The sequence below is a fragment of the Calidris pugnax genome, unplaced genomic scaffold (genome assembly GCF_001431845.1).
Source record: "Calidris pugnax isolate Ruff unplaced genomic scaffold, ASM143184v1 scaffold36, whole genome shotgun sequence".
In the NCBI taxonomy this organism is placed as follows: domain Eukaryota; kingdom Metazoa; phylum Chordata; class Aves; order Charadriiformes; family Scolopacidae; genus Calidris; species Calidris pugnax.
In genome coordinates, this window is record NW_015090825.1 from 2,664,172 (window position 1) to 2,689,993 (window position 25,822).

The 25,822-nt window shown below is 47.4% G+C and overlaps 1 protein-coding gene across 3 annotated transcripts in view; it reads right to left on the minus strand.

The window, feature by feature from the left end:
• Positions 1-5,455: 5,455 nt before the first annotated feature.
• The window catches only part of PRR5 (proline rich 5), a 106,069-nt gene continuing 85,702 nt past the window's right edge, over positions 5,456-25,822 (minus strand). For all 3 annotated transcript variants that reach the window (XM_014940162.1, XM_014940161.1, XM_014940163.1), the window contains 2 exons: positions 10,287-10,425; positions 5,456-6,631 (listed from right to left, as the gene is read on the minus strand). In XM_014940162.1, the coding sequence (XP_014795648.1) occupies positions 6,081-6,631; positions 10,287-10,425 (690 nt within the window). In that variant the 3' untranslated portion in view covers positions 5,456-6,080. The remainder of the gene's footprint in view (positions 6,632-10,286; positions 10,426-25,822) is intronic.

Here is a 25,822-nt window from a genome sequence, read left to right on the forward strand (position 1 = left end):
TGCAAACAAGATTTAATGGTAAACCAAGCATTTTATTCTCCTGGAGAGTATGGTGTATTTATATATTATTAAAATGTCTGCGTGTTCTTTCTTTGCATCACAGGCAGCTTGATAGGTATCTGGGTTTCTGTTCTCTTATTCCCCTCAAAATTCTGGTACTTTGAGAAAAGTTCTGGAATGACAGTCACACCTCTGCAGACCAGAGCTCAAAAGTAACACTAAGGCCTTTCTGACATCTTTAACTTCAAGATGTTCTTATAGAATATGAGCTTAATGAAGGAATGATCCATATATCTCTAAGCAAAACTTTAGAGAGATATCAGGTATTTTCATATACTTGCATTTCTGTATGGTGGCCCTAGAAGAAGGTGGCCCATAGCTCTTCTGCCACCACAGCTTAGTGGTTCAGATGGTATCAGCGAGTGCATTTGTTTTAATCAAAAGCACTATCAAAACCAGCTTGCCAGAAGCTGACTGAATAATGGAAAGTCATTTTTCCCGTTTCTACGAAAAACCAGCCCCTATTTGGGCAGCGTTATTTGCGGCCAATTATTCTGCTGTTTCCAGTTGTGCTCCAGGGAGCTGCGTTACTTCTCCATGGAGCTCAGCAGCAGTTCATTAGGTTAGTCCCCCAGGTTCCTTTTGCTTGCCTAACGTTCACCCTGCAGTGCCAGATGACAGGAGCCTTAAGTGCTATCTGTTGCTCTGGTATCTCCCCCGTAGGGTTTTGGAACCTGTCCCAAACAGAGAAAGAGCAGAGGGCTTTTGACTTTTGAATTAGGATATAAAATGCCACACAACAAAATGACAATGAGCAAGCAGTGTGCTCTTGTGGCCAGGAAGGCCAATGGAATCCTGGGCTGCATGGGGAAGAGTGTGGCCAGCAGGTCAAGGGAGGTCATTCTCCCCCTCTACTCTGCACTGGGGAGGCCACAGCTGGAATCCTGCGTCCAGTTCTGGGCTCCCCAGTTCAAGAGGGACAGGGAACTGCTGGAGAGAGTCCAGCGTAGGGCAACAAAGATGATTCAAGGATTGGAGCATCTCCCTGATAAGGAAAGGCTGAGAGAGCTGGGACTCTTCAGTCTGGAGAAGAGAAGGCTGAGGGGAGACCTTATTAATGCTGACAAGTATCTCAAGGGTGGGTTGAAGGAGGAGGGAGCCAGACTCTTTTCAGTGGTTCCCAGTGACAGGACGAGGGGCAACGGGCACAAGTTGGAACATAAGAGGTTCCACTCAAATATGAGGAAAGATTTCTTCATGGTGAGGGTGACAGAGCCCTGGAACAGGCTGCCCAGGGAGGGTGTGGAGTCCCCTTCTTTGGAGATTTTCAAGACCCACCTGGATGCAGTCCTGAGTAACATGCTCTGACAAGCTCTGGGTTGTTCTGCTTTAGCAGGGGAGTTGGACTAGATGATCTCTATGGTCCCTTCCAACTCTAAAAATTCAGTGAAATTCAGTAACAAGGGACGGGTGGAGAGAAGAACTGGCATACTGAGAATGCCCCCTTAGGGACAAGGCTTGAGTACCACTGGTGCACTGGGACACTGCCAGGTAGCAGCGTTTGAAAGCTGAAAGCCCATCACTTCACAAATATATTTTGGCAAGAACCTGCACTCTTGATACACGCTTTTCTTTTGCAACGACTTCACGATTTTTCTTCTAAGAAGACCACATCCCTCACTTGCCTGCATTGGGCTTACTGGCAGAAGGATCACCAATTAGGGCAGTCTCACACCTCTGCAGCATTTAAAGTCATTGAACCCTGGTCCACTGGGCTTTGATTGCCTGCACACACCTGGCTCTGCATAATTCCCACCATCTGTCCTCCCAGGGCAATCCCCCACTCCCTGCCCCTCTGGACATTCACAGATAAAGGATGTTCACACACACACGATCTTGCAGATACAACCCAGACCTGCCCAAAGGCTCAAAGCATCGAGCTGAAGCACAGCTCCACCGACATCTTCCTACAGAGTACACAGTGCCACCCGCTACGCCACTTCTTGGGGAAAGAGTTGATGAGAAACTTCATCTCTGGGGACAACAGAGATGGTGACTTTCACAGGAATTAGCTAGACCCAGTTTTTCCATTCACAGTCATATCCACCTGCATATCTTAATAGAAACTTGAAGGAGAGACAAAATGCAATCCCATCACCGTCGCAGTAGAAAACTTAACTCTGACTTCAGATTTTCAGGCTCTTCGTAGCAAGCCTGCTGAGTTTATAATGTTTTCTTTAATTAAAAAATAGCCCTGAAAATGCAGCTTGAACCCTTAAGAGTCAGAATGCACTTGTTCCTTCTTTAGTCATTCCCCCAGCAGAAGAGCTTTAGCACAGCAGACAAAACACCTGTGGATACCACCACATTTGCTAAGAGAGAGGCAAGTTCAGGTCACCAAGCTCTACACCACAGCAGCAGCAAAGCTCAGCCTGTTCCATTACAGCATCAGCAGGTTAACTTACTTTAATTGAAGCCAAGTGAGATCCTCTTCATCCTAAAGAGGATAAATAGAAGCCCTTTACTTCAGCTCAGCAGCACTCACAAAACATCCAAGTAATGAATCCCAACAGGTCTGAACCCAACTTCCTTAAATGCTCATTCAACCCTATCACAGCTGGTAGTCATAGATCTGGGGGCAGGATGGGGTCACATGTGGCTTTCCTTCTCCTTCTCCCTGCCCTTGCTTTTATTGTCTCCTTTTCTCCAGTGTGATCCTGGTGAATAGGGCATGGTCTGTATTTGTTGAAGAGACCGGGCTGGATGGAGCTTTGGGCAACCTGGTCTGGTGGGAGGTGTCCCTGCCCATGGCAGGGGGGGTTGGAACTGGATCATCTTTAAGGTCCCTTCCAACTCTAACCATTCTATGAGTCTAAGAGTCCAGGTGCTGCTAATGAAAGCCTGTGTTAGATCTTTCTGCTGCAAGAGCTTTGTCCCTGCAGAGTCCAGACTAAGTGTAAGAGTAAGAAATGTAAAAGCTGGAATGGAAGTTGCCAGGCTCCAATGCTACAACGCTCTGAGATAGCTGGTTCCCCAGGCAGCGCAGCTGGGAAGGCCAAGTGTCCAAATTCAAGCTTTTCCAACAGACACCACGCTGCCTGCCTTGGCCAAGAAGAAATGTTGAAGACAAGACTATTCCCTATATCCTGCTCCTCTTCCAGGTTTTCTGAGGTGGCCGTTGGGAATACTCCTCTTATGCAGTCACTGTCTTGAACCCAATCTGTAAATAACCACCCCAAACAGCTAGAGGGGGGATTTTCATGCAGTAGCTCCATGAATGGTTAGTTCATCGGCAGCACACCAGGGGTTCAAGGTCTCTAACCATGGGCACTAACCATGCGAAAGCTCAGGTGGGAAGGGTCCTAGCAGTCCCTTCCTCTTCTCAGTTGAAACTGTGCTTAAAAATTCTCCAATAATTAAGTGAGCTTATGACTCTCCTTATATTTAATGTTCCCTAAGGGAAGAAGGTGTGCAGAGGCCATGATCTGCTATATTTTCAAAATTTTCTTGTAGGGGTTTGAATCTATCTTTTCCTCCCCTGCACTGTGTCCTTAGAAAAAGGCCGTGCACACTGCTTTTCTCCAATCTAAAAAAAAAATTCAGGCATCAGAACACCCTTTGTTAGAAGGAATGAGGGTGGAGACTGAGGGTGCCAGCATCAGGGCTTGTACCAATTTTGGAAATCACCAATCCCATCATGTATCGGACCCAAGTTCAGTGAGACCTCCTCTCTCTCCTGTGGTTTGCACAAAACATGCCTTGAGACTGAGGGCTCATCGTGCCCCCCAGCCAGGAGAAGGTGGGCAAACACCCACTGGTAGCACCAACCAGCCGGTAGGAATCACAGAGTCATAGAATCATAAAATGGTCCAGGCTGGAAAGGACCTCCAAAGGCCATCTAGTCCGACCTCCCCGCAGTCAGCAGGGACACCCCCAACTAGACCAGGTTGCCCAGGGCCTCATTGAGCCTCTCCTTGAATATCTCCAGGGATGGGGCCTCAACCACCTCCCTGGGCAACCTGTTCCAGTGCTCCACCACCCTCACAGTGAAGAACCCTCTCCTGAACCTGCTAAACCTGAGACGTGAGTGAACTGCCAACACGCTCAGTCCCATCAGGAGCAAAGTGCTCCTGAGTGTGCCCAACCGTGGGATTGTACGGGCATCACCATGGCCAGGAAGCGGCCAAATGGGTGGTGACCTGATCATCTGCACCTTTCACTTGCACATCCAGAGGGCTAATTAGGTGCCATCATCCCCAACCATTTTGTTTATTGGACCTCAAAGATCCCACACAGGCACTGGAGTGGCTCTCACTGAGGATATGTTCTGCTGCACCCGCCTTTCTGTCAGCTGGTGTTAAGTCCCTTTGTGCTGACTCTGCCCCTCATCAGATGGTCCCATCCAGGTGTGTTCTCCAGCTGTTCGGTTTGAGACCGTTGGGACACAGAAGCAATTCCTCATCTCTGTGTAAAAGAAGCTTTTAAGTAAGACCTAACCTCAGTGCCTACCTGCAGGGGAGGCTGCACAGCTGCATGTGCCAAACAGGATGAAGCAAAACAGACACCAAACTCCTGCTTCCTTTATGGGTCTCCTTTCTCAGCTGGCTTCTGAGGTTCTCAAATCTCTGTTATGGGGAGCCTGCACATCTACCCAGAAGGTGAAATCTCCAGCAGTGAAGCAGGGCGATAGATTGAGCTGACACTTTCCAAAAGAGCAGGTAGCGAGGCCAAGGGAAATGAAGTATCAGAAGTGGGGCCTTGAGCCTAGAAATGCAATCAAAGGCTGGGGCGAATGCTGGGGTCAGCAGTGCAAGTGCAGAGCGAAGCTGGAGAGTCCTTGAGCATCTGAGCTGAGTGCCAGGCGCTGCCAGACCGACCTGACAACTGCTGTGCAGCTCAGGAGTTACCCACTGACTCTTTCGTCCAGAGGAGAGGAGATGCCTAGAATGGAGTGACCTGAAGCAGCGTTTTCTCCGCTGTAAAACCACCTGATCAAAACATCTGTCAAAACATCAGGATTTCTACTTCACCCTCGTGTCACGTGCATCCATCCTCTGTAAAACCACTGACACAGTTCTCACCACACTGTGTTAATGCAAGGGAGAATCAAGGAGCTGGGAGCGCACGGGAGGAGAAGAGCTGCAACGTTCACACTCCCCAAATATCAATACATAATTGACAGTATATGCATTATTATATTGCTTTAAGAATAGAAATAGACAATGAGGATTTCCACTGAGAGGCCATATTTTTATTTATTTAGGACAGAAGTTGGATCCTGCTGGAATCTCTCCATACAATGGATGCTCCAGGAGTTGACAGTGCACAGAGTTCTTGGAATTGCCACGTTCAGAGCAATTAACATAACTTTAAAAGCCATCTTCAAGACAACTTTCTAACAGACCCAAGGTAGCGGCTGTGAAACAGAACATCAGACACGAGGCATCACGTGGTATCAGGCAGCACATTTCTGTTTATTTGCCTTTCTTCAGTAACTCTACCTCACCATTAGGCAAAGGAGCGCATACAAGATGTACAAGAAAAAGATTAAAAGAGACTTCTTTATCACTGTGTTCTGTGGCACGAAGGCCCACAGCCTCTGGGGTTTTTTTTGTTGGTTTTTGGTTTGGTTTTGGTTTTTTTTTTTTGTCAAAAGGACGTGTTTTCACTCTGGCTGAGGTGTTAGAGTTCAGAGAACAACCTGCCGTCTACAGGAGATCTCTTGAGAAAATGAAAAGTGAACACAGCTATTTGCTAGGCTGTTTTACTGAATGAACACTGCCAGCTGCACTAACAGCATTTTACCAGACACTTGGCAGCTCGTGAACCTCCAAGTTTGTCAAAACAACAGGATATCTGACCGCAGAGTGACGGGGACAGGGAGAAGTGGTTGGAGCTTCTTCCCCCTCACAGCAGAATCCCGCCCGCTGTGAACTTGTGTCTGTGTACTTGAGGACATCTGTGATGACCTGCAACCGTGGTTCTGCCCTAGACATACATAGCTTGCTCATAGTCCAACTCAGTGCGTTAGTAACTCTCATATATAATATTAAAACCCAAGGTTTGTCTCCCAATGTCCTTCATATGATGCTCTGTCTGTTCACGTCCACGTTGTATGCTGATGAATTGGAACAGCCTCGGCCAAAATCAATAAAAATGCCTTCAGAATCAGAGTCGATCGACTCCAAAATTTGATCCACTATGTTCTCAGGGCTGGAAGAGGGAACGGGAATCAAGGAAGGGTCCCTGTCCAGCTCAAAAGACCTATGTGGGTCATCCATGGAGTGGAAGAGTCCTTTTTGCTGTTCAACTGTGCTGAGTTTGCTAGAGGATTGCACTGACCCGGTGCTGGGCCTCTCTTGGTCTCCCGACAGCGAGCTTTTCGTGGCCGTCATGGAGCTCTTGGAACCGTTGTCCATGATGGTGGTGAGGTTGGAGTACCCCTGTAGCTCCAGGCAGGAGGTCATCTCTGAAACAGAGTGCCTTCGGATGCCCGTTCCGTTGGCAGCCATGCTCTCCGTTTCGTACTCAGCCACTGGTGTCAGCAGAGGATTGTTGTAACTTTTTGATCGTACCACGGGGTTCTTGGCAAGGATGTCACCCGATTTTGAACGCCTGAAGAACCGCTTCTCTGTAAATAAAGAGAGACACAGAGTAATCTCTACAAAGTCTTTTTGTGGTACTAATAATTACGAGCGTTCAGAAGAAAAGTCAAGGCCGGAATATTCATGAGCTTTCGTCGAATGACAAAAACTTTTTAAAAAGAATACATTTTGCTGGTTCTATGGATCCATAGGATTCAGATCTCCTAGATTTCTTTAGCACACTGAAGACCCCAAACATATCTTTACAAATAACAGCTGAAATGCTCTTATATTCATAACACCTCAGCAGGTGGAGTAAAGCAGTAAGTATTGTCGGAGACCTGTTATACAATTGCAAATACTTTATCTAGATAAGGACGGAAAATGCAATTCTGTTATTGTCCAGGCTATAAAGGTCTTCACTAATTTCTCATAGTTGAAATCTAACTTTTCCCCCCACCCTGGGAAAATCAGGTGTCTTCAGCTTTGGGGCAGAGGGATTAAGACAGGCAGTCTGACTAATAATTCTGTAAGATCTTAGATGGAAAGCATCATTCAGAGACCACACAAGGAGAGAGCGCCAGGAGCGTTTGGAAACCGTTGTTACCTGGAGGGCAGTTCCCACAGCAAGCTTTTTTTGGGGGAACAAACCTGCACTGGATCTGGCAGTGATTGTAGGAATCACTGCTGCCCTTAACCCAGTGGGCTCTTTCCAGAGAAGGAGCAGCAGGTGGCAGCAAGTCAGCACAGAGACCCACCAGCAGCGCTTTAGGGTTGGGAGTGCTCCAAATGAGCATCGTGAAAACTCTCTGCAGACTTCCTTGTTCAGGCTCACTTTTGAAGCCTTCTCACCTGCTACTCTCACTCTGCCATCCCCAGGAAAGATGCACGAAAAGATGAAGAAAGGACTGAGTTATGCTGTGGAAGTCAACCATTGCATATAAATAGTTGGCTTTAAATTAGGATGCTGGTATATGTTCCCCTCCAAACCACGCAATTTCCTTTACAATTACGAGTCTCTTCTAAAATTACACTTGTGTATAATTACGTGCTTACCTTGACACAAATTCCAATTACATGCTGTACTATTAAAAAAAGCCAGTTTCTGTACTGAAGACTGCATTTTATAGTTGTTTCTGCCTCAGCAGTGAAATCAACTGAACCAAGTTCACTTTTGGACTTTTTCTTTGTTAGGAGTTTGACCTGGCAAACGGAAAAGGTTCCCTGGGGCTGCCCTGCCACAGGAACGCTGGCTTTTCTGTCACACCAAGGCTTGGCTGGAGGGGAAGGGTGGGTGCACTGGCCAGGTGGGGTAGAAAAGGGGTCAGAGGCCTCACCAGTCCCAAGGAAAATATGTCAAAGCTTTAAATCATACTGCCAGAACAGCTGGACAGAACTAGGTGCATTAGTTTAAAAGCAGCAGAGATTTGTGTGCTCAACTCCCCTGGATTTAGGTTCACTGACTGAAGTAAGACCTATCCAGGGGTACTACCACAGGCCACAGCATGGGGAAGTGCTCAGTCCACCAAAACCTTCCTATCTTCTGCAGTCATATAATACAACATTGATTTTCTAATAACCCACTTCATGGGAGTTTTATTCTCTTTCAGTGCATTTAGTCTAGTGGGAGGTGTCCCTGCCCATGGCAGGGGGTTGGAACTAGATGATCTTTAAGATCCCTTCCAACCCAAACCTTTCTATGATTCTATAATTTTTTCTGTCCTGACATACAGAAACTTGTATTCAGAAAATGTCAGTTTCGGGCTCTGTTTAAATGCCTGTGGCCTTTTAATGGCAAGCAGCGGATATGAAATCCGCTCAAATCATGAAATCAAATCATATGAAGAGCGGCTGAAGGAGCTGGGGCTGTTTAGTATGAGGAAGAGGAGGCTGAGGGGAGACCTCATCACTCTCTACAACTACTTGAAAGGACACTGTAGAGAGGTTGGTGCTGGTCTCTTCTCACAGGTAATTAGTGACAGAACGAGAGGGAACGGCTTCAAGCTCCAACAGGGTAGGTTTAGATTGAACATTAGGAAGGAATTTTTCACCGATTCTATGATTTTTTCTGTCCTGACATACAGAAACTTGTATTCAGAAAATGTCAGTTTCGGGCTCTGTTTAAATGCCTGTGGCCTTTTAATGGCAAGCAGCGGATATGAAATCCGCTCAAATCATGAAATCAAATCATATGAAGAGCGGCTGAAGGAGCTGGGGCTGTTTAGTATGAGGAAGAGGAGGCTGAGGGGAGACCTCATCACTCTCTACAACTACTTGAAAGGACACTGTAGAGAGGTTGGTGCTGGTCTCTTCTCACAGGTAATTAGTGACAGAACGAGAGGGAACGGCTTCAAGCTCCAACAGGATAGGTTTAGACTAAACAGTAGGAATTTTTCACAGAAAGAGTGGTTGGGCATTGGAATAGGCTGCCCAGGGAGGTGGTGGAGTCACCATCCCTGGCTGTGTTTAAGGGCCGTTTAGATGCAGTGCTAAGGGACATGGTGTAGGGGAGGACTTTGTAGAGTAGGGGAGATGGTTGGACTCGATGATCCCAAGGGTCTCTTCCAACCTCAATGATTCTATGAAGTAGTAAACCTGAACCACTTTCCATAAATAACTGGCCTCCACTTATTCACATAAAACTGATCTGTTTCTTAAATGCCTACTGCAATAAAACCATTTTTTCCCTTTAACTTTCAGGGAAAATCAACTACGTTATTGAGCACTCCTGACAAGCAAACAGATTAAACTGACTGCATAGAAAACACATCATTGAATTTATTTTCCCCTCTATTTTCTCTATTGAAGCAGGCCATCACACTGTTTACATTAAAGTACTCAAGTACTACCACAATTCCTTTTTGATTGACAATGGTAGTATCTCCCTTGCGTTTTCCAATAAACTGCATTATTAAGCGGGATATTCAAAAGACCTTCATCTTGGCCAAATCTTGCCTTCACAGAAGTCACTGAATGCTTCCTAACTCAAAGAATCATAGAAAATAAGCTGGAAGGGACTCAGGAAGGTCACTCACTCAGCCTGTCACCAAGCAGGGCCATGTTTACCCACCCTGCTCCTTCTGGATGCCTATCTATATGACATGTGTATAGCACCTCTAGCATTGAAGATTCAACAGCCTCCAGAGGCATTTTATGGACTATTAGAGATTTTTCCTTCCATATAATCTGAATTTCCCCTGCTATGGGTGCTCCATTCTTTTTCTTATCTCCAGTGGGATGCAGAACAGCTTATTACCTTCCACTCTACAGAAAGCTTTTCCATGTTTGAAAGCTTATTGCTTTGTTTTCTCTGAGAAATATTGCTACTCTCTTCCCTGCTTTAAACAGCCTCTGTGCACTAATGAACAGACACTACTCAGCACTCTAGAAATGGCTTCCTGCTTCTTCCTCTCCCTGCCCATAAAGCATCCTGCGTTAAAGCTCTGTCATTAAAAGATCGAATGTAAATGCTAAACACACTCTAGATGCACAGATTTATTAATGAGCCCCGTTAGGATGATCTGTTTTCATCTCCTGCCACTGTGACTTTGCCCATTGCAAAGAGCACGTCCCTGGGAAAGGAGCCTGGCTGTGTTGCATCAATACTGGCAGCCTCCTCTCCTGTGGGCCCTGGCCCTCTGTGGACCAAGGCTTTGGTGAAGCCCTCCGTGCTGTGACAAATCCAGTCTCTGTGATCCTTACCCAAGATGCAGGAAGAGTGTGTGAAGGGTCCGTCACTGGAATACAGACCGTATGTGCCCAAGTAAGGAGAAACGACTTTCTGGATCAGGGATTCCAGTTTCAAATAATCTTCAGTCACACCTTTGGACTCATGAACCCCCTGAAAGAGAGAAAACATGCAAGATGAGTACTGTCACCTCCAGCCACGAGCTTTCCTTGCTCACCACGACAAGCAAAGAGGCAGCAAGCATTTTCACTGAGTTACACAGCAAAGGTGCACTGTGATGAGACACTGGGTTGTTACCACAGCTGATTCCTCTTCCTGTAAAGCCAAGAGATGGGAGTCGAACCAGAGAGACTCACTGTGCAGGCACTGCACACATCACAGAATCATAGAATGGTTAGAGTTGGAAGGGACCTTAAAGATCATCAAGTTCCAACCCCCTGCCATGGGCAGGGACACCTCCCACCAGACCAGGTTGCTCAAAGCCCCATCCAGCCTGGCCCTGAACACCTCCAGGGATGGGGCAGCCACAACTTCTCTGGGCAACCTGTTCCAGTGCCTCACCACCCTCACAGCAAAGAATTTCTTTCTGGTATCTCATCTAAATCTCCCCTCTTCCGACGTAAAACCGTTACCCCTTGTCCTGTCACTACCCTTCCTGACAAAGAGTCCCTCCCCAGCTCTCCTGTAGCTCCCTTCAGATACTGGAAGGCTGCTATAAGGTCTCCCCAGAGCCTTCTCTTCTCCAGGCTGAACAATCCCAGCTCTTGCTATTTGAATCCAGCAATGTACAACCTGCTTAGTGCAATGTTACATTTAAATCCAGCAATGTACAACCTGCTTAGTGCAACGGCAGTCAGGGAGGATGCAGTCTGTGAAGATGAATTAATAACATCCCCGGACTTTTTTTATTCCAGTCTTATACTGGCTTCCTGAATGAACTACTGCCAAGTGCTGCACCAGCAGCTGGTACCACAGGGTGTCACTGCAATCTAAGCAATACCAAAAGGGTTAAGGAAAAGGTAAAACAGACTCAGAAATACTTCTTCCAGGATATTTTCCACAAGAAATACTTATAGTGAAGTGCCCCCTCCCTGGCACTTGCCATTATCCAGGCAAAAGTCACATTATAACTAGCATAGTAATATTTACCCACAGGCAAAATCTTTTTCCCTTAGCTGTTAACTCTGCACTTCCACCCACGAATGGGCTTATAAGGCTGCAGAGGTGACAGGAAAACCCTGTGGAGCTGCAGTCTCCCTTCCACTCACAGTTGCAGCATGAGACCTCCTGTGTTGTCTGAGCAGAGCCCTCTGTATGTATGTGTAAGATTCCTCTTGCAACTCGAAGTAAATTCCCATTTTAGTGTATTGCTATATGGCCACGTTTGACATATTTTACTGCAGAATCAAAACCCTAAACGTTAATACTCCACAAGAAGTTTGCTCGAATTTAGCAGAATTCCAGATTTCATAATATGTTCCTGAACTATCGTAAAAAGAAACATATTGGGATGAAAGCCTCCGGAGAGCAACATGCAGATCAAATGAGTAAAATTGCAACACTTCCTCCAGCATGTGAAAGGATCCTGATGTTCAGGATGTTTTTGCTGCTCAGGATGATTCACCCACCAGTGTCTCTGGGCGACTATCAGCCTGTGACTTCGTTTGTGAATGGCTGACTTCACCCCTCGGCCTCTGCGCTGCCTGAACGCTGCCTGGAGTTCCTTGATAAAAGTTTATGAATGGAAAATAAATAGTGGCCAACAGAGAATGGACAGAATTTGGATTTCCAGTGCAGTGAGTTTTTATATAATGAATAACAATCTTGGAAGATGGGCTATGTCCTGTAATACTCTGTGAGAGTCACAAATACAAGTATGAACATAAGGGTGTATGTAGTGAATCTTTAAGCTTGCAAACACCAACCTAACAGCAGAATGAGCCCATAGCTATTCAACTAATTTAAACCAGACAAAAATAATACAGGAATAATTCAGAAGACTTAGTGAAGGCACGTGTATTATTTCCAAGACATTGGTGGCCTATATGGGAGAAAACATTTAAAATAACAGAAGGAAGGGGCTCAATTTTTATCATGTTGAGATCTGCTCCAGGGTCTCCCCTACTGTCTTGCTGGGATTTAGCCAAGCTCTTTTCAGCCCTCAGAAGGGCAGCATGCCTGCTACCTTACTGCACATTCACAATTGCATTAAACCTATAATCTGCTGCCAAAGGCCAGCATTAGGCCATCCCCTCCAGGCTCCCCCACCAATGGTCTCTGGAACAGGCCTCCTAAATCGTAATATTTAATACTAGTAGCAAAAGCCATTGCTTAGCATTGCTCACGCCCAGACTTTGTGGAAGGTTTTATTTATTTTTCTGCCATTTAAGTACTTCTGATTCTTTTGAAAAAGGGTGGCTAAATATCAGCAGTGGAGAATGAAACCCAGTAGTTCACTAGGACTGTGCTGCCACCAAGTAAGTTACCACTAGCAGAACTGTGACACTGTACATGTGAAAAAAGTGTCCTTGTCCAGTGACATCTTAACACCACCTGATTTCCTATTTGCCTTACATGCCTGAAAAGTTATTTTGCTTTCCCTCCTGGCTGTGAATGATCTGTTCTGCTATACACTCCTCCTCTGATGAACACCTCAAAAGCCTGAGCCGTATTCTGCATTGAGTGATGCTCTGGAGGGGATTCAGGGAGGCTTCCAGCAGCTCTGTTGGGTTGGAGTGGGCTCCTGGAGTGAACGGAGAGGATGGAGACTCAGAGCCCAAGCTCCAGCTGCTGTGACACCCCTCCATCACAGGGCTGGGGAGCAGCAGCTTCACCATGTCCCCACCACTGCTGCCCTGCAGCTGCTGTGCCTGGAGAGCCCGTTGGCTCACTGCTCCGGAGAAACACCCTCTTCTCTCCAAATCACAACTCCATAACCACTTGCATAAGCTTCATCGTCAGTCTTGCCCTTGACCTTCACTCCTGCTCTCCATCAGTCTGTCTTGCCCTTGACCTTCACTCCTGCTCTCCCAAGAGCAGCGCTAATCTCCACCCACTTCTGCCTCTATTAGTTCCCACCTTTGGAGTGAAGAAGCCACAAAATATCACATTCACAGTGTGAAACCTGCCTGTATTAACGCAGCCCGCCGCTACTCTTCCTCCTCAGAGCATCTACGGGATGCTTTTCAAAACCTACTGAAAAGTCATAGAACATCTGGTGTCCACTGGAGCCACGGCGACTTCTCTTCTGCTCTGCACCTTGGCAAAACCACGCCGTATCCACCTGCAACATCCTTCCTGCGTTGGCCATTGTTCCAGGCCTTCCTGCAGGCGCTGGACGGGGCAGTTCCTTTAAACCATTTTCTTGGTGGGGAGCTTCTGTGCAAGCAGGAGCTGTTCCTATGCAGAACACACCCTGAACTTGTAAAAGAGCATTTTTCCTGTATTTTTCTGCTGTGTTATTCCATGACAAACATCCTCTGAGTCTCTATTTAACCAAATACAAGTCCGTCCCAATATTCAGCGAGGACTATTTCAGCTTTCCAAACCCAAACTTTCCCAATGACCTGAACGGCACCATCACTTATTTACAAATTACCCCAGCCCGGGTGGCCCAGAGGAGTGTCCACAGGCTCAGAGAAAGCTCAGAAGTGGCTCAGGGCCACCTCTGCCTGGCCACAGCCCCTGCCCAGGGGCAGAATGTCACCACGCTGCAGTCACTGCACGCCTCTCTCAAAGCCAAATGTCCCTGACCCAGAGCCAGCTGGTCCTTGCTGCAGCTGTGTTGACATGACACGACTGGGAAGTGTTCCGACCCCAAGGTCCGGTCCTTAGGCTGTCACAGGTTGAGTCACAGGGCATAAGGCAGTCCCTGCTCCTCTTCATGAGCTTTTAAGATCATGGCCCAGCGAGGAGGTTGCTGCAGGTTCATACCTCAGCCCACAAGTTAGCTGAGATATACGAAAGGTAGCAATAGGGGCAGGGGTGCCCCACAACCCTAACGAGAAAGTGGGGCTTTCCATTTCTGCAATTCTTCCAATTTCTCTTCTTCAGCGAACCCCAGGCGTGGCTGGTGGGTTCGCTGAAGAAGTTTGCAGCTGAAGGGCAGCCAGAAGGGGACTTGCTGTGGCAGTGGCACCTCTGAGCCAGCCAGGAGTGGGATGCAGGGAACAGCAAGCCCACAGCATCCGGCAGATCCCATGGCCCTGAGGGGGCTGCAGAGTCCTACCTCTTATCATAGAATCATAGAATCATTGAGGTTGGAAGAGACCCTTGGGATCATCGAGTCCAACCATCTACCCTACTCTACAAAGTTCTCCCCTACACCATATCCCTCAGTACCGCATCTAAACGTCCCTTAAACACATCCAGGGATGGTGACTCAACCACCTCCCTATGGCCTCACCGATGCTGGTACCCAGCATGGGTGAGAGAAGGGGTCAGAAACAGTGACTGACCTGCCAACTCTTGTTACCACAGCAGCACGCAGACCTCACTTCAGAGGGCACTGTAATACGGGACAGTATGGGGCTGAGGAGGTTAAGGAGCTTCAAGAGGAAGGATGGACATCTCCTGGAGCAGATCAGTTTGAGGAGGCCAGGGGAAGCTTCTGTTTTGCTTTAGGTGCCAGCCCCAAAGGCGCGTTTAAACTCTTCTCTCCACCAGGGGTTTCCACCGTGTCCACTGTGCTACACATGAAATCACCTGTTGGTGTGACACCACCAGGCACTTCTGGTAGAAGTTTAAGATGGAGCAAAGTATAGTTAAAAATGCTTTATATAGCTGTACGTAAATGTAGATAGATACATATACATGCATAGACATGTATACATCTATCTACATGGACATCTACATATACTTAAAGATGTATAAGGTCCTTTTTAGACCCTTTTCCAAATTTGTAAGTAACTGAGCTTATAAAGGCAAAATTAGTTTTAGAATAAAGCCAACTTGGGATTGTTATCCACGTGACAACAGTTTCTGAAAACTTTATGGCAGGACTTAAAAGTCACCAATAAAATAATAATAAAAAAAGTATTTTCCTTTCATTTTCACTGAATTTCACTGAATTTCACTGAATTTCTAGAGTTGGAAGGGACCATAGAGATCATCTAGTCCAACTCCCCTGCTGAAGCAGGATTGCCTAGAGCTAGAGCATGTTACTCAGGACTACATCCAGGCGGGTTTTGAAAATCTCCAAAGAAGGGGACTCCACAACCTCCCTGGGCAGCCTGTTCCAGGGTTCCGTCACCCTCACCGTGAAGAAGCCTCCAGTCCTCAGGCACCTCTCCTGTTCTCCACGACTTCTCAAAGATGATCGAGAGTGGTCCAGCGATAACGTCTGCCAGCTCCCTCAGCACTCGTGGGTGCAACCCATCAGGCCCCATGGACTTATGAATGTCCAGTTTGGCCAAGTGGTCCCGAACCTGGCCCTCCTCTACTAGAGGAAAAATTTCCTCTCTCCATACCATCCCCCTTGCCTCTAAGGCCACAGATTCATGAGGGGTAGTCCTAACAGTGAAGACTGAAGAAAAGAAGGCATTCAGCAACTCTGCTTTCTCCGTGTCTTCCACTACTAGGGTGCCCACCTCATCCATCAGTGGGCCCACATTATCCCTCACCTTTCTCTTGCTGTTAACATACTGACAGCTCGTGGTTCTTCTTGTACTCACTGCTTGATGCCTTACTAGTTTGGTAAGTCACTATATAGCAATAAAGCAGAAGTCATATCTAGCAGGCTTGCTGCTTAGCTTGTAGGAAGCTATGTTGTAATTTGGAAGAAAAAGGAAAACTTGGAGCATTATAATAAAAGAGAGACTCTACCCTTATCTTTAGTACAGTATTTGCTCTGCAGACATGCAAAAACTTACTTTAAAAGATAACCATGACCTTTCACGATCCCAATTTCATTTTAGCAGGAGAGCTTCATGCTTCTCAGCAAGTGTGAGATGTATCTATTAAATTTTTTCAAAGGTCTTGCCTGACCTATTTATTTCTCAATTGAGGGCCAAAATAGCTCAATATCAAATAGTTGCAAGTACCTCAGTACTTTTGGAAGAGTGTAGCTGTGGAATCAAATCCTCATCTTGGTCACTGTTTTGAAATGCAACAAGAGTCACCTCATTATCTTTGGAAGGATTATAATGTAATATTATGACAAGATTCTGCCCTACTCTCAAGGCATAGATAATGGGGATTTGACTCCTGAATATGTGAACACCACTGAAAATGGAAAAGATCTATATTCAGCATCCATAACAGATGTGTGTATCTGCATGTAACACCGTATCCCTTGCTTCATTAACCTGTAATTAAATCATTTGGAAACAGAGAATTGTAGTCCAAAAGCATTAAAAGGACCCTATGCACTACTCTTTTTGATATGTAAATCTGCAAGCACTCCCAGAAGGGCCACATACCCTTAAGACTAGAGGTCATCGAGGTAGCTACTTTATGAAGTTACTGCCCCATCTGCTGAACCGTGGCACCGGCCGTCTGTGTGCCCCCCGTCGCTGCACTCCAGTATGTTACTGGAACAAAACATTCTTTGTGTTAGGGAACAAAACCCCATGAGTCAAAACCATAAGTCACCCCAGTGAGAACAGACGCACTGAACCGCTCAGGTTTCCATCCCTGTTAATTCTGTAAGTTAACCACAAACTCCTACTGAGTTTTTAAAGAGCACAAGGGCTTCTTCTGAAAGTACAGAGGAAATAAAGTTGTCTTTTGGCACTGCAAATAAACAGATTCATTCAGAAGAACAGCTGGAAGTTTTGTAACCTCACGTAAGGCCACAGCTTCCTTTTTCAATACGTGGGACTTCTCTCAGCCTCAAAGTGTTCCTAAAGTGGAGGCCACTCCAAGCAGGCATTTAAGGACTTGAGGAGTCCTCATCAAACACAACCTTAAAACCTGCCTGAGGCTAAGGTTTATTGCTTTAACCTTTTGCATGCTGGCATTTTTTAATGAACGTACGTTTTAACAAAAAATACTGTTAAGCCATTATCAACAGTATATCTAAGCACAGGCTACACGACTTGCAAAGCTGCCAGAAACCTAAACTCTATTTTGGTAACATTTGCCACAATTTTTCTTAAAAAAAAAAAAGAAAAAAAAAAGAAAAGAATAAAATGTCTTGGCTTTATTTTACCACGGCATTGAAATAACCACAATCACAATTCTCTATTTCTGTATGCTATTGTATTAATTGTTAACAACCTGCTCTTCTCTTCACAGGCAGTGAACATGCAGGTGGGTAGACCCATTGATCCAGCTTGGTGGAAGATGCAAACCTGCCTGCAGCCTCTGTCCCTGTGCATCTAGGACCATCTAGATGGCTGCACGCTCCCTGAGGCTCCATCTCTGTCCTTTTATTCACCACCATAACCAAAATCCTTTAATTTTTGGTTTAAAAAAAAGAGACACCTAAAATATGACGGGATAGTATCAGCACTTCCAAATGAATGCTCTGAAATGACCATAAACCCTGTTGCACCAAGCCAGCCCATCGGGGGGGGGGGGGGGGGTTCAGGCTGTGAGCTGCAAAGGAGCCCAGAAATTAATAATTTGCCTCCCACCACTTTTCACCTGGTGTTGGCTACTTCACTTCCTCAGGCTCTGGTAAAAAAACCCAGACATGAGGCAATCCCCAGAGACAGTCACAGCCATGAAAAGCTATTTAGGCTGCTGATGGTCTGGTGTGTCTCATTAGACAGCCCAGCTAAATTAGGAAGCAGACTTTTAGGCTTCCCATGCTCCTGTGTGGACATCTTATGGAAAAGACCTGGCTCCCTGGCATGTGGCAGAAAGGGAGTTGGTTTTGTGTATCGTTTGCTGCTTATGCCTCTTGCTTCTCACCCCCAAAACTGGATGCGAAATTACACGTCTCCTTTTTATGTGTATTAGGGAACAAAGAGGTGGCAAAACTTCACTGCTTCAGCAGCAAAAACTGGTGGCAAATGTTAACAGCCTGCCCAGGGAGACCAATAATGAAATAGAGACTGCTCCTGGGCCACAGAGCAGGCTGCATCAGTTTCTGCCCCATCGCTCTGTGAACTACTGTCTGCTCAAAAACGCTTGCAAGCATAGCACTAAGTAGAACCAAGATGAAACTTTCTTCTCAAGGACTCCTGGTGGGCAGAGAAGCCACTAGCAGAAGAAGGGTATATTCACCACTTCATCCAACTGTCGTGAAATCTTGGGAACTGGTGGGTTGCACTGAGTGAAAAATGATCTACTCTAAAAATCCTGCAACGCATCGCCCTCTTAATGGCAGGGGAGGCACCAGCCCAGAGACCCAACCACATAAATCACACCACTTGGAGACAAAAGAGCTACAGCTTAAGCCAGAGGACATGACGGCTTATCACACACACCTGAAGAGGATGTCTCACACATGCCAAGAGGCTAGAAATAAACCTAGCTACTGGCTGTTCTTTTTGCTGCCTGCTTCTCCTGGCTGCTTTTCATTGATGCTTGGCTCGTGTTATTCCACTTCAGTGTCTTAGCTGGATCTCCACGTGCCGTCGCTCTCTCATGCCTCACTCCTTTTGTTTCAACGCTTTGCTTTGTCCCCTTGACATCTGCTTTTTCATAATACTCCACATCCATCCTGACCTCCTCTTTCAGGTCCTGGGCAAGCCCCCTGTTGTCATCTGCTGAGCTCCTCTGCTGTATGAGCCTCCCTGCATTCATCTTCACCGCAGGCTGCTTCAGTTCTGGCTGGACAACTGCAAGTTGCCCCAGGCAGCGCCTCACTCACCTGGGTCTGAAAACAATTCTAAACCACCATTAAACAGCAAACTGCATTTAACAGACCAGCAGTAACCTAGTGTTTTGCTGAGTACTTGTAAAAGGTTATGGGTCCTTTACAGTTTCCAATTCTGACTCAGAGCACCCACCACTAGTAACATCCAGAAATACTGGTCTCACTCAGTTGCTTTTCACTTCTCTCTTCAGCAGAGTATTACAGGACCATTTACCTCCTAAATTATACATGAAAAAGATATCTCTGGTGTCTAATTGTAGCCTAACAACTGGACGTAATGATGGGAACTACTTCACCCCCACCTGCAACTGTAGATGTGCTGAAGTGTACACTAGTCATTCATTAAATGATGTAGCACTCAACTTTAGCTGTAACATTTCAGCTGATCAGCATCTTTACATGAGTAAGTACTGGTGCAGAAGACCTCCTCCTCTTTCAATTGGCAAACTGGCTAATAGCTTTTACATGAAAAATAAAATAGACTGAAAAATAAAATAAAGTAAAATAAAATAATACAAAAACTGTCTTCCCCCATGTCAGGGTGGGCACAGCAAGGAGGCCTTCTGCAGCCAAAGCCAGCACCATGCCACGAGTGGATGTGGCACGGAGGGAGGGACAGCAGGTCTTGGTGCTTGACACAGCAGCAGCTCTACCACAGGGGACACCAAGCAGGAACAGCCGTGAGCCAGGTCCGGGGTTACCAACTTCTGGACTCAAGAAAAAAAGGAATAGAAGCCAGACTTCTGGATGATTTAATGAAGCCATTTCAGCAATCATTACTCTTGGTGACTTGATGACCCAGATGATTGAAGTCCTCTGCCCATGGAAGAGGAAGTGCCTGTATAGGGCTCAGCTCATGGCCAAGTAAAACACCCTGAACCTCAGCCTGCTGGGGCGTCCTCAGCCTGGGTCTGCTGGGGCATCCTTAACAGCTGGCCTCCACCCTGGTCTACCAACAAAGAGCCATGACCTACTGCTGAAGCAGTCCTGACCTGGTGCTACACGAAACGAGACGTGCTGCAGGAAGCGCTTACAGGGTCAAGCCCAAACACAAAGTGAGGTCCTGGCCTCATGTACTGCCCTATCTTAACCACACAGGAAAACAGCTAAGAAATGTAACTATTTTCTGCTTAAAAGCAGCAGATTCCTTGGAGGAAAGACAAACGCATTTAGAAACGCATTTCTTTCTTTAACTGGCAACGGGTCAGATCAATAGGACTGAAAGAAACACATACACAGCAGCGATAAGCTGGCAAATACTGGGTAACAATACTTGCCCCACTGCTTCCAGGGAAAACCGAAATTAGAAGTCACAAGACATACCGCAAGGCAGACACAGAGTAGGATCTGTAGTGAAAACACACATTACTCAGCCAACACTTGCTGGCGGAGAATCGATAAAGGTGTGCAGACTTGCAGTGCACACCCCGGTGACCACACAAATGCCAAGATCTGCTCCTTATTTTAGTCACAGAGATAGCAGCAGCCTTGCTTGTAGAGATTTGGAAACCAGTGCCCTTATGGGCCATGACTACTTGTTATCTTTGCACATATAACACCTTTCATGGTGTCACATCTAACCTTCTAAAACTAGACAAAACCCAGAGCAACCTGGGCTCAGAGCAGGCATGAAATCACTGCAAGGAGGAACCAGGGACAAACGGGCCACCAGTCCTTGCCATGTGCACCACTGGCAGCACAGCACGTGCTCCCAGGTATGCTATGGGTCACATTCTGGATTGAGGTCTGCATCCCTCCATTTTCCTAGGAATAGACACATGCACATACTTAATATCATCTAATATCTAATAATTTAATTTTTACTGATCTTGCAATGCTCACACACAAACCTGTGGCAGTGAGGTTACCTTACAGTTTACTTGGTTGAGAAGAGGCTTCAAGAGTGGTCCCCAGGTGTGTAGAATTTTGGTTTTCTCTGCAGCAATCTGGCCCTTTCATTGACCAAGCCCACCCAGGCTCATGCTTTGGAGGAGATCACAGTGGCTCTTGGAGCAGCAACGGCTGCCCAAACAGCTGAAGCTGTCCCTTCTGTGCACAGCTGCTCAGAGCTGCTGCTCTTACTGCAACACAGAGCATCATCATGGGAGTCTCCTGGTCACATTTACTCCATCTTCAGCTGAAGTCCACAACAATCTACTGAAAAACTGAAAGTTCTCGCTCTTCTACCCCCTGTAGGAACTCCCTGGGCTCCAAGACAAAATCAGGAAGCCCAAGTAGGTGGCTCGGCTCAACTCACTCAACTCACCCCAACGCAGCCTCCCCACCTTGCTCCCTGGAAGTCAGCCCTGCAGAGTGAATCCTCCAGTATTATGCAAATGCAATTACCTTTGTGGAGCAGCATCTGGCCTCTATTTACACATTAGGTAAGTGCAAACTTATGGAGGTATCAGGTGTGACAACCGAGTCCTCTTTGCAATCTTGACACCAAGGGTAACACTGAACATGGAATCAACTGTGCAGTGTCAGATCAAAAGTTAATTAAATTCAACATTTTCTTGCGAATAGTGATAGCAGAATTGCAGGGGCAAAAAAAAAAGGAAATAGCACACGTTCACAGTGTGGTGTCTTTTTTGTAGGATAGATTGGTGCTTCTGGCAAACAGTGATGTAAAAACTTGCTGCATGGGACTTTGCAGTGGCCCTTAAGCATAAACAATCCGTGCTAGAAATTAAGTTAACCAACAGGATGAAGATGGTCAACAGTTTGCAGAAATAAAGAACCAGAATCGAGTCTTTTGAAAAAGGGAGAGGATGGATTTCTTTGGTACCTTTGCTAAGTGTTTTCCTTGTGTAGTTGCAGCTTTCCTATTTCAGAGTGAGCAAGTGCAATGTTGAACCCTTCTGCAGTCTGACAGAGAAGGACCAAACTGTTGGCAATAATTACTCGGCTTAACTCTGAACGTTAATTGCAGTTAAGTGGAACTATGCTGATTGACATCAACTGGCAGTCCAGTCCAAGCCAACAAGGGTGAAAACAGCATGAAAACAGGTAAGATATGGAGAGAGTGACAAATCTTTCCATTTATATTGATGAAATCTTTATGTTCACTGAATCACAGAATGGCTGAGGTCGGAAGGGACCTATGGAGGTCATGTGGTCCAACCCCTCCACTCAGGAAGGGCCACCCAGAGATAGTTGCCCAGGACCATATCCAGACATCTTTTGAACATCTCCAAGGATAGAGACTCCACAACCTCCCTAGGCAACTTGTGTCAGTGTTCGGTCACTCTCACAAGTTAAAAAGCATTTCCTGATGTTCAGAGGGAATATCCTGCTTTCCAGGTTGTGCCCATTGCCCCACCTCTGAGAAGACCCTGGCTCCATCCTCTTCATACTCTCCCCCCTTTAGGTATTTACATACATCATTGTTGTTCATAAAACAAATGTTACAAGGAGCCCTAATCTCCATGCCTTCTGACAGAACCAGGCTGCCTTGATGACACAACTCCAAAACAACCTCTTCTCAAGGGTGAATTATTTCCCTTCCACCTTCCTCTCCTAACCTCTTCCCCTTCATGGATGCAGCTGGAAGAGGCACCATTAGGAACCATCAGGACGGTGGTGTTCCCCAGTTTGCCCTCCAACAGCTCTGCTTGAGAGAGAGACCTGAGCCCCTCATAGCAGAAACTACGTGAACAGGCATTCTGTGAAGGCTGCACTCATTACCAACCAAAACCAAGCATGACTGGCAAACATGTAGTTTCATCACCAAAATACAAAGCAATACTGAAGTGGTAGGCAGACTTGCCATTTACTTTTGAAAAGCACAAGAATGAAGAGTTCTAAGACTCTCTCTTGGAACAGGACAGTGACAGAAATAACTTTTTTTTTTTTTAAAGGCGAAATTACAAACATTAGGGAACGAGACACACACAAGTCAAAACAAAGTAAGGATCAAGAGGCTGTGCAAACGGCATTTCCTTCGCCGGGAGATCTGCCTGCGCCGGGGGATCTGTCTGCTCCGGGGGATCTGCTTGTGCCGGGGCACCTGCTGGCGCCGGGGGATCGGCCTTGGCTCCACAGGGCTTGTCCCGTCCACAAACACCAGCCAGAAGCCTCCTCCTCCTCCTCCATCTCCACCCGAGGGCTGGCCGGCCACCCTCGCCAACCTGCCCATGCTCCACCAAGGCACTGGGGGAACCAGCGGATGGACCTTCTGGGGCTGGGAGCTCAGCGGCCGCAGCCCCTCTCCTCACACTCGCCAGGCCCTGGCGGGGAGCGGGAACCAGACGTGCTTGCGGCGGCTGGGCCTCTGCCCTTCCCTACACAGCGAGGCCACAGGCAGACACAGCCCCGGCGCTGGCGATGCCGCCGGACCCGTGTCAGGCCTGGAAGCGCCGCTCCAGCTCCTGGGCCGGGGGAACCGGGGGAACCGGAGCCGCCTCTCGCCTCCTCCCGCCTCCGCAGCCGCCCCAGCAGCGCGGGCAACTGCCGGCCCGGGCCCTGCCGTGAGGCACCCGGGAGCAAAGGCTGCTGGGAAACGCCGCAGCCAATGGCCTTCCACATGCAAATGAGCCCGGGGCCAGGGGACAATGTCTGGAGGCCAAGGCGCAGGGAAGAGGCGCCGGTTCCAGGCCTGTGGGACAGGGCCGGGATGGAGCTGGAACTCACCTCTACAAACCACAGAATCCCCCGGGAAGAACAAACACAAAGTGCCCACGGGCCCAAACTGCCCTAACATAGTCCTTTCCCCACCAGCCACGGGACAAGGGGAGGACCTGGCAGGTGGCGTCCCTTCTCTTCTGTGTCACGAATCACCCCCAACCTCAGCCTGAGTGACATTAGCTATGGAGCCTAAAATACAAACCCACGGACCCAAACTGCCCCAAACTAGTCCTTCCCCCACCGGCCACGGGACAAGGGGAGGACCTGGCAGGTGGCGTCCCTTCTCTTCTGTGTCACGAATGGGCCCAAACTGCCCTAACATAGTCCTTTCCCCACCAGCCACGGGACAAGGGGAGGACCTGGCAGGTGGCGTCCCTTCTCTTCTGTGTCACGAATCACCCCCAACCTCAGCCTGAGTGACATTAGCTATGGAGCCTAAAATACAAATGCATAAAACATATGGTAAAAACAAAAAATGTGGTAAATTTGGTAAAAATCTTACAAAAGATGTGGTAAAGCAGCATCACCATCCCCTCCTATTCGATGTCACCCTGGGGTTCATCACTGGGATCTCCCTTCGCTGCCATCCTCCATCTCACCCTGGGGGCTGTTCCAGAGACATTTCTGCCTTTGGCAAAGTCCTCCCAAGTGCCTGGGGGATGGTGACAACCAGCCCGGCCACTCAAGCACCACAGGGGACCCTTCTGCAGGCTCCGCGGGGGAACTGCCACCGCTCCCCGACAGCTCAACCACCACCCGGCCTGCTCCTCCCCAGCCCCTGCCCGAAACAGCCACAGGCAAGGGGGCAGGAGCACCCAAACCCTCACCCCTGGTTCCCTGCCCATAGCCAAGCATTACACAAGGGTTTTGTGTTGGTGAGGCCACAACTGGAATACTGTGTCCAGTTCTGGGCTCCCCAGTTCAAGAGGGACAGGGAACTGCTGGAAAGAGTCCAGCGTAGGGCAACAAAGATGATTCAAGGATTGGAGCATCTCCCTGATGAGGAGAAGCTGAAAGAGCTGGGACTCTTCAGTCTGGAGAAGAGAAGGCTGAGGGGAGACCTTATTAGTGCTGACAAGTATCTCAAGGGTGGGTTGAAGGAGGAGGGAGCCAGACTCTTTTCAGTAGTTGCCAGTGAGAGGACAAGGGGCAACGAGCACAAGTTGGAACATAAAGGGTTCCACTTGAATATGAGGAAGAACTTCTTCACAGTGAGGGTGAGGAAGCCCTGGAACAGGCTGCCCAGGGAGGGTGTGGAGTCCCCTTCTTTGGAGATTTTCAAGACCCACCTGGATGCAGTCCTGAGTAACATGCTCTGACAAGCTCTGGGTGGTCCTGCTGTGGCAGGGAAGTTGGACCAGATGATCTCTATGGTCCCTTCCAACTCTAAAAAATTCAGTGAAATTCAGTGAAATTCAGTGCTTTCACCCAAAACTGACCATCACTGACAGCAATCAAGTCTTACCATCATAAAGTCAAGCAGTAAACAAGCGCTAGACCTATAAAGTAGCAACAACAACATACTGTAGGTTTAAAAGTCTGGCTTCTTCTACAGTATCAACAGATTACCACATGCCACGGCAAGCCAGGCTGGGGGAAGGTTCTCCAAAGACACCAGAGGAAACCCAATAGTGAACCCAAGTGCCATTTGGCATTTGAACCCAAGAAGAGAAGTTGAGGAAGCCCCTGCTGTCACCGAGTGCCTAAAGCAGGTGACTTGCATGGGAGGTGGGACTGTGGTCCAGAGACATAGGACTGTTCCCACCTGGCCCATCCCAACAGTGGTAGGATCTCCCCCAGTCATCAGTGGGACCCAGTATGGGAGCGCTCCCCTCCTTCCTGCCCCTGCGGCACTGGCCATGCCCAAGAGCACAAGGCACAGCTAACACACTGCTGGTCCCTACTTGGCCTGTCATCCTTCTCTTCTTCCCACCACTCATCACTCATTATTTTTACTGTTTTCAGCTCAGAAACATCACTTATACTGAGATCAGTTTACCAAATTGTTCTTGGTAATTATTGTGAAGTTTCCCATGCAATTTTACAAACACTAATTGAATTTCGCTTCTCAAAAACCTTAGCAGAAAGCAAACATTTCAAAAAACCAATCCATCCTCCCAACACAACAACGCAATAATTAAACTTTCCCCCCAAGTC